General features: G+C 37.7%; 1 protein-coding gene across 9 annotated transcripts in view; it reads right to left on the reverse strand.

Moving 5' to 3' along the window:
- Positions 1 to 12,320, reverse strand: part of dysf (dysferlin, limb girdle muscular dystrophy 2B (autosomal recessive)) — a 72,169-nt gene that overhangs the window by 23,040 nt on the left and 36,809 nt on the right. For 6 of the 9 annotated variants that reach the window (XM_079867089.1, XM_079867088.1, XM_079867086.1 and 3 more), the window contains 4 exons: positions 10,812 to 10,913; positions 10,499 to 10,660; positions 9,678 to 9,843; positions 9,228 to 9,301 (listed from right to left, as the gene is read on the reverse strand). In XM_079867089.1, the coding sequence (XP_079723215.1) occupies positions 9,228 to 9,301; positions 9,678 to 9,843; positions 10,499 to 10,660; positions 10,812 to 10,913 (504 nt within the window). Of the gene's footprint in view, positions 1 to 1,327; positions 1,385 to 9,227; positions 9,302 to 9,677; positions 9,844 to 10,498; positions 10,661 to 10,811; positions 10,914 to 12,320 lie in introns of all 9 variants that reach the window. The other 3 variants (XM_079867082.1, XM_079867085.1, XM_079867081.1) reach the window with 1 other exon arrangement.

The raw sequence follows: 12,320 nt of genomic DNA on the forward strand, positions 1-12,320 counted from the left end.
CTGAGCATTTAATTTCAAAACTATGGGTATTGACGGGACGTTTGTCTTCCCTTTGCAGCTATAATAGCTTTCAATCATTTGAGAAGGCTTGGAACATGCTGTGGGAATGATGTGGAACATGGCTGCAGGAATTTGCACAAGAGCCTCGGGGAGGTCAGGCACCGATGTTGAACAATGGGGGCTGACTAATTTGGAGTTCCAATTCATCCCAAAACAAGTGGGGTTCAGGTCTGGACTCTGTATAGGCCAGTCAGGTTCTTTCTCGACAAACTCAGCAAACCATATGGACCTCACTTTGTGCAGTGAGGCATTATCATGCTAGAGAAGAAAAGGGCCTCAGACAGCTGAATGCTTGATTTTTCACTTTAGCTCTACAAAATAAACAACACATTCTCATACCCAATTCGTCACTTTCTGACATTCGTCAATATCCGACGCACAAAGCATCCTTGGCGTCAATATGAGACGCTTCGGTTATGGGTAGGTTTAGGTCTGTGGTAGGGTTATGCGTCTCATATGGACGCTAAAGGGTGCTTTGTGCGTCGGATATTGACGAATGTCAGAAAGTGACGAAAAAGTGACGATTTGGGTATGAGAATGCGCTGAAATAAAGTACAAAATTCTTACAGAGAAAGTCACAGTAAAATAAAAATGTCATCCTAAACCTTTTTTTTCTGTGGAATCAGTGTTGTTATTGTTAACTAAAACTAATCAAAATCATTTGTGGAAACGTAACCTTAAACAAACCTTAGAAATGCTGCCTTAGCAACTAATTGAAATAAACTACTAAAGTACTAAAATTACTAATCCTAAAATTGAAATAAAAATAAAGTGAGTAAATGACAGAATTTTGAGGTGAAGTATTTAAATATCATCTTAAAAAAATCTCTAAACATTTTAAGCGAGAAGCACAATGGCTTATTGATATTAAGACTTGTTTTAAGAGAATTCATCTTGACAAATATTTTGTCATATTGTTTAGTATAAATCTTTATGAAAATGTCAGACCTTGGTCTGGGTGATGTCACTTGTCCTTGCATCGTCATACACCAAGGGCATGCAACACAGAACACAAGCCACACCGCATGTGTATTCCCCTTGTTGACTTTGTCACAGCTATTCTGACTGAATAAAGGTGACATGCCATGAGCCACAAACACATAAAGAGACAAATAAAATCCAATATTATTTTCACACGTAGTGAGGGAAAGAAACCCTGGACTCAAACCATAGCATTATACACTTAATGACCTAGTCACAATGAAATGAAGGTTGCAGAGAGATGGAAAGAGATGTGAAAATTGGTGATGTCATCATACATACGTACATGGAGGCTGGACTGAGAAGGAGAGATGTTAATAATGGCAGAGCTGGTGCCGTCTGCCTGTTATAAACCAGAAGGATTGGTTAGTTGGTTAATGTTAGTAAACACCCTTCATTCGCTAATCAACACGCTTCCAAAAACATGCAATCATAGTAAGAGAAGCACTCATAGTTTCTCAGAAAGCCAAATCTTTCAATTTCACTATTCAAAGTCTAAAGCAAAACAGTGTTTCAGATTTAAATGATAAATGTTTGAGGTTGTAATTGGAATGTATAATATTAAATATCCTTATTAAGACAAATCTAACTGAACCTCACATGTTATACCACACTCTACCAGCCAGCAGTTCAATCCTGGCCATAGTTGTGATGAGATTTTTTTTTATAGCATAATGAGAAATGACATGAAAACAGAGCAACACATTAGATCAGCAGCATATATGGATGAAGTAAGATGACAGCATATATTACAGAGCAGACAGTGGATTGGATCGCCAGGTCTGGAACTCCCAGACTAAGATGCAACAGAGAGCGTCAATGAGGTACAGATGGCAACCATACCGAACGCTCTGACTCTAACCTGCGGTTTGTGCACTCAGACAGGACTGTGTTTCTAGCTGATAGATAAATCATTACCAAGGTCAGGACCATGAAATGTGATTCCCCGATGAAGAATGACACCCCAGGATTGTTGTTTTTCCTGGATGGGACTCAAAAGTGGGTTTTTTTCCCCAATAATAGCTCTAACAGATGAGGGACTCTACAGTAGGATGAGTTCATGCTGCAATGTAAGCGTTAACGCTAATTAGCAGCAGACACAACACAACACGCATTTATGTTCCGCAGCGCTGTGCCTCCCGATGCTAAATAGAACTATTGTTTTCAATAGGAACGTGTTGCAGCGAAAGGACCACGCCAGCCATAAAACAACACGGGTGAAAATGCATTTTGCGGATTGAACAATGGAATAAAATAATTAAATTCTGAGGAGAGAGCTCTCCAAGGAGTAACAATAACCTAGCGTAGCAGTATCATTTTAAAGACGTTTGTCCCTGTACACATTATGAAATGTGTTGTAATAAATAACATGCACAGGACAAACATTTATTAGAATTTAAGTGCAAATCTTATTACATCTATGTCAACAAATGCTCCCCTCAAAAGGATAATATATCATGCAAAACATAACAACAGCAGTTCTGCTGTTACATGGAGAATAAAAAGCTTTATTGTAATTGTAATTGTTTGGTAAAGTCGGGGGTCAAAATTGGGGTGTAACGGTACATGTATTTGTCCTGAATGATCACAGTACGGATGTCTTGGTTCAGTGCATACAGTCAGAAGACGAATACAGTCAGTCACAGGTGATCCACACTACAATCTTGCAAAAAAAAAAAAAAAAAAAAATAGCTTGCTAGTAGCCTATATGTTGAGTTTCAATTCCTTTTTGTGACACTCTCCACAAAATTCAGGAAACCGGAAAGGCAGAAAGCGGCATTCTGTTTGTTTTCTTTATTTTACAAAAGCACAATGGAAGAACCAACCAAGTCAGTTTCCTTATAATTGGCTAATAAAGCTGGTTCTTAATAAAATAAAAAAAGTCAAAAGCACTACTGTAATTTACCCAAAATCAATTTATGTAATACCAAATATGCACATGTTTAAATGTTAAGTAGCACAGCTAAATATATTTTGTGATAGTTAGATGTTAGTTAAGAAATATTAATAATATTAATGTTAATAAATAGGTGACACACCTATCTCTATTAGGGTAATACTTTATTTTAAAATAAAACTAGTATTGAAATAAATGTGGGGAAAAATGTTTTACTTAAACTTAAGTTTCAGGCCACATTTATAAATTTTGTTTAGTTTAAGTTGAAGCACTAAAATTACCAACTGGAAATAAATAAAAACTAAAACTGAAATAAAAATAAAATAAACCTAAATAGTAATAAATAAATAAATAAATAAATGTAAAAAACATAAAAAAACTAAATTTGAATTAAAATGAAAATATAAAAATAAAAGCCAATTCAAAATATTAATAAAAATGTATTAGTATGCAAATAATACTACAATAACATTGGTCTATATCTTGTGTGAATTGGTGATAAGCATTACATACAATACATCATTTATTTTTACATGTATATATCATGAGAAGTAATCCAACCCAAAAATGTCTTGCGAGAAACAGCAGCTTTAGCTAAAAGCATTTTATGCAGAGCAATTTTACACATCTCATCGTGATGAGCCTGGGAGATCGCATTACCTCACCGCATCTGTCACATGCTAATCATGCCGAAGCATTCCTGATTCCTCTGTATTCTGATGCACGTGGTATGGGTGATTACAACGCTATGGTAGGCTGGTGTTACAAACAGCAGAGCCGTGCCAGAGCTGTGTCTTCCCATGCAGCAACCACATCCTGCAGAAATTATGTGAAATCAAGCTTACTCTTTTACACCGCAATCTAAATACAATCAAGAATGCTGGATGTGATGTTAAACATCATCAAATAAACTGGCTAACTGTTCTAATAAGAGCAAGACATAAGGACAGTTCTTCTGTCTATGCAAACATTTTCAAATAGACTCTTACAAGAAAGTCACTAAAATGTAGCTCAACAGGCCATCAGACTGGCTGCTCATAAACAGGGACCTGGTCGCAAAGGCCTGTCATCGAGTGCTCTCGTTCCCCCAGAGTCGACCCCTAGCAGGGGAGGTGTGGGGGTAGGGGGTGGCAGTTATTGTGGCGCCGGTGGTGAGCAGCCAGGAGCGGGGGGATGCAGTTGCCCAAGACGAGGACTTACCACATCAGAGGGAGGACTGAACCCTCGCAGCGCCTTTTGCTGTGTAGTGCCAGGGCATAATAAATACAACAAGAGAGAGGACTCCATGCAGCTACTCAGTAGAACAGCTAATTAGGACCAGGCCGCTTTGTTTGCTGTTGTCCTCCAACTAGAGGAGTTGCATTACAGAACATTTTGAAGTACACACATTAGTAGGGCTGTTTGACTCTCTTGCTGTCTAAAGGGCTTTGGGCGAAGCCACCAAGACGTAGGATCAAAATCAAACCTTTTTCAGTAGTTCTCCCTCAAGTTTAACCTCAGAAACCTCTTCAAAGCTCCTCTACATGGGCACTTGCTTTTAGCGCCCTGTTTCTGAAGTATATCGTTTAACCCACTCAAAACCGTGGCAAATCCACAAAGCCACCGGATTGGTGTTACTTTCCCCTATGAGGTTGTGTTTGGCCTCATCAAAAACCTGCTTTAAGTGACGAACCTGATCCAGGGAGCATTTTTTATGAGACCGCTAGGGAATAGTATCGGGGTCCGGGCCAAGCCAAAGTAAAGTCTTTGGGGAGATGATGGGGTTCGAGTTTCATTTAATGCACAGGGGAGTTCAGACCAGCTTGATGTACCACTCTGTACACCACCAAACACAAAATACAAGGCATTAGAGGTGAATATATTAAGTTATAATGGTTAAGGGGGAATAAAGAAAAAAATCCAAATATATTTCAGTCCACTGGCACACGCTGTCTCTAGAATGCAATTTGCATGTCGCAATTCTCGATCATGGAGGCCAGTTATGAGTGCTAAAGGCTGTGGGGGATGCAACTGACTATCAAGATCTAGCATAATTTAGTGGGACTATACAATTGTCACGTTGTGTATTGTCCAATCCAAAACGCTTGATGCAGGTACTATTTAATCCACACAGAGAATCACACAGGAGAAAAGCAGCAGCAGGAGCAGCATAATTCACATACTCGCTAAAGATAACAGGGCTATACAAGGGACAAACAAAGGCATCTAAACTAGACACAGGTGAAACTCATTAGTAACTAAGGCAACTAACAAGGGAATTAGCAACACTTAGGCCTTGTCCACACGGACACGGGTATTTTTATAACCGTGACTTTTTTTACGCGGTTCGGCCGTTCGTCCACGCGGAAACGCAGTATCAGGTCACTGAAACCGCACATTTTTGAAAACCCCTGCCAGGGTGAGGATTTTCAGAAACGCCGGTTGCAGTGTTGTCGTGTAGACAGTAAAACCGGGGTTTTTGCTTCTGATTCAGGCTTCTGATTGGCCAACGTGGCTTAACGATCGCCGCCTGCTGGTGTGGCATGCTCTTGACAGCGTTTGATAGCGTGTTTTTTGCATTTTCATGTAGGCAGAGATTTCTTTTAAACCGAGCATGTGTGGACGGGATTTTTTTTTAAAACGCAGGAGGAAAAACTCCGGTTATAAAAATACCCGTGTCCGTGTGGACTAGGCCTTAAACTGAAAGGAAACACAAGAAACAAGCATATGATTGAAAAGACAAGAACACTGAACATAGCCCTGACAACATCACAGCTGCGATTCAGGCACCTGAATCAGCACATACAAAATAAATGTACAAAAACAACTAAACCATTCAAAAGTTTTGGGACAGTAAGTTAAAAAAAAAAAGAAAAAAGAAATACTTAATACTATTTATTAATACTTTTATTCAGCAAGAATACAATAAATCAGTCAAAAGTAAAAGTAAAAATATTTATACTTTTACAAAAGATTTCTATTTTAAATAAATGCTGTTCTTTTGAACATTCTATTCATCAGAAGGGGGGGGGGGGGGGGCATCATGGTTTCCACAAAACATTGAAAAGCTGTTTTCAACATTGATAATAAGAACATTTTCTTGTGCACCAAATCAGCATATTAGAATGATTTCTGAAGGATCATGTGACACTGAAGGCTGTCATTACAGAAATTAAACATTTTAAAATATATTAAAATTTTAAAGTTATTTTTAAATTGTAATTGTATTTCACAATATTTAAACAAATAAATGTAGCCTTGGTGAACATAAGAGACAAAAACAACAACAAAATGTTTTTACCCCAAACTTTTGAATGGTTGAGTGTTTTTTTTTTTTCTCGCTTAAATACGATAAAGAAATTATTTAAAAAAAGATTTTTGTGCATTCTGCACTCTTGGAAACTTTGGAGTCTGATTTTTTTGGTTAATTGTGTAAAACATGGTTACTGAAATCATTCTCATAAAACAAAGTCACAAGACAAGATAAAAGATAAGGTATTTTTAACCGCACTTCTAAAAAAATGCTGGGTTGTTTCAACCCATGTTTGAGTGAAATATGGACAAACCCAACCATTGGTTTACATTTTCTTTTTTTAACCCAACAGTTGGGTTGAAACAACCCAGTATTTTTTAGAGTGCAAGCTTGAACATGCAGGCTTTGTCATGTTTTTGCTACGTTTTTGTGTTCTGTTTTTAAACAGTCAAAAGTTACTGTTCACAGGATATTGATTGGAGATATTTAGTATCTTCTTTTCAGATCTCACAGAGTGAGAGCAGAGTTACTGCAATCAGGTTCCAAACAGTAGCCGCATAGAGACGATCATATTTTCCTCTTTGGCTTTTCCTGGTTTTCCTGAGTGGATCACAGCAGCCACAGGCTCCCACTGGAATGCTAGAAGTCATGCGGGATTGTGGCTCAGGGATCAAATTGCTTTTCCTTCTAGTGCGATAGACCCCTGAAACTTTATTCTGAACCAGTGCAGCTGGCCGGTACGAAAGACCGTGCTACTGTATGTCAAAACCACCCTGGAGGAACCTGAGATGTCTATGAATGCTACATATCGTAGTATAAAACAGAATACGTAAAAAGAAGATGAGTTGCCAAAATTGCTAATCAAATGCATGTTCTACATGTGCAAAAGAACAACAACTATAGCCTCAAGCAAAAACAAAATGTGATGAGCATGCAAACCCGTGAAACAATAGCCCTTCTTTACAAAAATTAACAGTTAACATACCCATTTTCCCACAGTTCCTTCACTTCCTATATTCCATCAAACATTTCTGATAGACAAAAAATAGGGTTATTGGGGATTCTACCACAGATGACTGCGGTTGTGGTCCCTCTTTTATTTATGTTAGCAAAAATAAGCCATTTGATGGCAGTCCTCATACAAATCCACATTTATAAATCAAGCCCATAGTGAAGTGGTCAAGAGACATCTGAAATCAGGACCAGAACTGGAGGGGATGTTTACTGAGTATTCAGCAATACATTTTCAAAGTCAAACATGTGGTTATTTCTTGAGTATTCAACTGATTTCATTAAAACCACAAATGGTGTGCCCAATGATGCCATCTGAATCGGCTTGAGAGTTTGGACTGACGTCCAGGACAGTGCACGTTACATAACATTTCAGGTTCATCATTGGGTTACAAATAGATGAAATTAAGGCAAGACATTGCAGGTAAAAACATTACTTTGTCGCATACAGTGGAATAAAAAGAAATTGAATCTTGCTCTCAGATTAGATCAACGGAAAAGGTAGCAAGTGCAGAAGAATACAAATCCCCATTAATGACTCTTAACTAGAGCTGGGCGTGGGCTTATAAAACTGAGCTCAAAAGGGCAAGCGTGAAGTATTCCACTTTCCACTCTGCATACAACAGAACGTCTCACATCCACAGGGAAGCACTGCCAGGCGGGCTGGAAGGTCAAAAACCTAAATAAACTGCCGTTTGTGAGTACGATACATTTCCAAGGAAACCAAGTGGGCCATGCGGGCCCGAATCTGATATTCTAGTCTCATTTTTCTTCCAGTGACTGAACAAATAAAGGCTGAGAGGTTAAAGCTGAGACATGGAAACAATTCTTCAATTTTCCTAATCCCCCTTGATAATTTTTTATGTTGTTTTTATTTATTTTTTGGGAGTATTTTTAGGTCGTAGTTATGAGAGGGAATTGATGACAGCTCGAGGAGGCGTCATTAAAGTTGGCCCCTCTTTTCTCAGAAAGCGAAGCGTGTCATTGTCTCAAGATGGTGTAAACCTTCATCGTACACACTAGTGCCAAACAGTATTCCATCATGTTACTGAATTCATGATTTCATCACTCACACACCCCCAATTATGCCGTAAGTTGACTAACATGGCACCATAGCAACATTACAAGGCTAGTTCGGCCAATATTTTACATCTCATATAGAAATCACAGTCTAAAAGTACATTCAAGTAAAAGATTTCAAACTAGATTTAGAAACAGCATTTCTACTAATACCTAATTGAATTAAAGGCAATTCTATGATGCCCATTGCAATCGTGTCTCTCAGTCCTTCAAGAGGCAGCCTTTGACTAGTCTACAAAAGCCTCACTTTCTTAGTGCCACAGACATTTTGTCCCTCTGGGGCAATGCCGTAACCCAGACTTTATAATGGACAGGATGTGATTGTCATGTTTCACAACTAGAATCACACTTTAATTCCACCATTAAAGGCATGGAGAAAACGACCCCTAGAAGACCTTATAAAGTGGTGTGTATACTCAGAAGTGCTTAAACTTGCCATGACAGCATACCTCATACTCTAACAAGGCTCTAAAGGAAACCTGGAGAAACCCAAGCTATGTGACCAATGAGCTACTGACTAACAGCCAAGAGGATTAACATCATAACAGACAAGAAAAAAAAAAGAATGTGTATTCATAGCTATAAAGAAATGGTTCTCAACTTTTTGGCTGCATTGTCCACAACAATATTCAAAGACCCCATGACTTTTCCAGTTGTTCCTGATTTACTGGAAAAGGAATAAGGATAAAGATTTTTTACATGTACCTGATAAACTGTTTCAGACCTTGGCAAAAGGAAAATGTATAATCATCAAATGTATAAAATGTCCAGGGAGATATTAGATTTTATTCATTTAAATGACATTTTGAGGCTCCCTTAGATTTTTGCTGAGGTCCCCTGGTTAAGAATGACTGCTATAAAGCCATTTTTCCAAAGATAACTGGATACAGCACTACATGTCACCTAGTCAATCAGCTAAAGAAAAAGAAGGACATTTTAAGTTGCAGATAAAAAGACAGATCATACCTGTCCAGGAATGAGAGGCTCCTTGTCATCGATATCAACCAGAACTTCATCTCTAGGGGTATGAGCAATCTCCTCTGTTAATGAAAATATACCATAAAATACCGTACACATAAAGTATAATGTTTCATCTACATCATCAGAAGAATGCACACTCAAAACTGTTAATGAAACCGAGGATCAAGAAAATCATTTGATTCTTGCATTTAAAATAAATAAATAAATAGGTTCTGAATAAGAACCAATTCTCATATCCAGTCCTAAACAAAAGCTCAAAATAGATCTACTTTTATCCAATATGATCGATTGATTGATTCCCTTGGCAGAAAACACGTACCTTTAAATGTATCTGTTGTGTTTACAATAATTCTAATACAGTATATTTTGATGTGCAGTTAGGAACAATATGGTTCAAACGTTTTTTAAGTCATTTTCTTATTTCCTCCGTCTCACCAAATTCCTCTTCTGTAGGGTCTCTCTCCAGGCTCTCTGACAGACAGCGAAAGTCATTCAGTGAGTGGACTGTGCACTGGCCCACCACAGGCTTCCTGCCGAACTGTCGGTTGTCTATAACCTTGATGACCAATGGGGGCATGTAGAGCTCTTCCTTGGGCAGTCGCTAGAGTGTAGGAGAAATTATGAAGGGCAGAGATGTGAACATACTGTAAAGAGATGCAAGACTTCCAAACTTTTAACTTGTAACATAATGACTTGTTTATTTCTCCATTTCAGTTGTTATTCCAAAGAACCTTCCTCTCTCTCTCTCCTCTCGTCCTCTGTGAAAGTATTTCACACCCTAAACTGAGTCAAACATGACATGGTATGGCACAGGACTGACCACGACTGACAGTGCAAATAACTTTCCCAGTCATTCAGCATTCTTTCCATGCGATGCCTCCCAGTCTTAGATGAATATTGGAACGGAATCCAAACTATCTTACGGTTTAGAATTAAGAACTGACGCTCATTGCTGGGGAACATTGTTACTGTGCCAGTCATCACTCATGAAACATCCACCATGTGAAGGACACCATGACCACATTGTATATAAGTCTGTCACAACTGGTTAGCGGTATGCTGTAACAAAAAAATTTGATATCCTAACTGTTTTTTTTACATGAAGAATCTACAAGAAATCTCTGAAGAGGGCTCAGACAAAGGTCAACTGTATTTACTATTAACCTTTGAATAGATTGATAGAGTACAATAGAGTATTTTTGTATTGCAACCAAATTACGCAGAAAATAACTGACAAATCAAAATCCAGAACTTACGACATCAATGAAGAGGGTGTTGACTTCAAAGTTAGGGTTCTTCTTAGAATTTCGAATGACGCACGACTGAACCACACTTGCTCCACATTCCACCTGAAGACTGGGAGATGTCACCGTGGCCAGCTGGAAACTCTTCAGGTTACGCAAACCCCACGCCAGTATCTAAGAGTTTAAAGGTTAAAAGGTTGTCACGTCAGGTGCAAAGGCCTAAAGTAATCATAAAAGGGAAATAGCATTTTGTAAGGTTGAAATCAAGTCTATACTGTGTTTTAAACTGTGTAAATTGATAACTGAGATTAGGTTTTGGGCTCACCTCAATAGCAGTGCGCTGTAGGACAGGTTTTATCCCCTGTGGCACCATGTAGACATTAGGTTCCCTCAGTGGTGGAGGATAGGGCAAATCAGAGTCCTCTGACTAACAATAAAGGGCAAAGCATAATAGGAAAAGTCAATAAGGATCTGAGCTCTTATCGTTAACTAAACCTAAAACTATTAAAAATGTTTCTTAATTTAATTTAAGTTGAAATAAAATGCAAATATTAGACAAAATTTTGAATTGTTGTACACTCTAAAATAATAATAATTAAAACAATACTAATAACAATTACAAAAGCACATAACTTAAATTAAAACATAAAATAATGAATACTAAAATAACATTGATAAGGATATTTCGAAATATGTATTTACTATACAAGTTCTTATTTTATTGCAAACATGCATTAACAGTTTAAAAAAACATGTTATCTTCTTGTAATTAAAGGAGACAAAGAGTACATTTAGAGGGATCAACTTCACAAACACTATGTTTCCATTCTTCTCTACAAGCACATTTGCATGACGCACCAAATTTGAAAATGGGTGTGAAAACAAACAAGAAATTGGTTACTAATAGCATTCAAACATCATAACTTCGCATGCCAATCAAAGTTAGCAATCACACCATAGTGCACACAAGCACATGACTAGCCAGGACTGCATTGAGCCAGTGCAATTGTTTGATGAATGGCACTACTGTTGAATACAATGGTGCTCTGTGCAAAGGGACCTTTGGAGATATCTTTCAGCCATGAAGAATTGTAATGTTTTAAATTCTCCATGGCTGAAAACTTCTCCATGGTTAAAAACTTCATTACGTTGGGTTTAAAAGAGCGGCATTAAAGTCGGCATGAAACTAAAGTTGCGATAGTCTTTTCTTCCCTACTGTGACCTACATCTGAGTGAAACAGCTTCAATAACTGTAGTGCAGAACTTGATTTTGTCTGTCGGGAATTGTTTGGATCGTTGGATCAATGTGGTTTGCTATTGCTGTGATCTCATGTGAGTGACAGGTTGTCCCGCCCACACACCAGTAAACATGTCAGAGAAGTGACGTTGTTGCAAGCGGGAGATAAAGTTAAATTGATTAAAGATCATGAGGGCACATTAAAAAAAACAAAAAAAACAACAACAACGAATCATGTGCACGGATAAATCATTTATAATAAATGCTGCAATATTCCATAAAAAAAGAGAATTATTAATTTTGATTTCATTGAGACTTTAAAATAGGAATACCTTTAAGAAAGCATTCTTAATCTACTTGATAAACGAGAACCTTTCCTGACAATTATACAAACTCAGCGCTCAACATGCCACTGTATTCAAAGTTCAACATGCCACTGTATTCAAACTGTATTCACTGTATTCAAAGTTTAAACAGAACTTATAAGATCTTAATAGGGATGCATATACTGTATATATATATATATATATATTTGCCCCCTTGGTAAATATGATTAAAAAAATAGATATCAAGAGGATAAACAATGCAGATTTATTT

This window comes from Squalius cephalus (assembly GCF_949319135.1).
Source record: "Squalius cephalus genome assembly, chromosome: 3".
Taxonomy (NCBI): Eukaryota; Metazoa; Chordata; class Actinopteri; order Cypriniformes; family Leuciscidae; genus Squalius; species Squalius cephalus.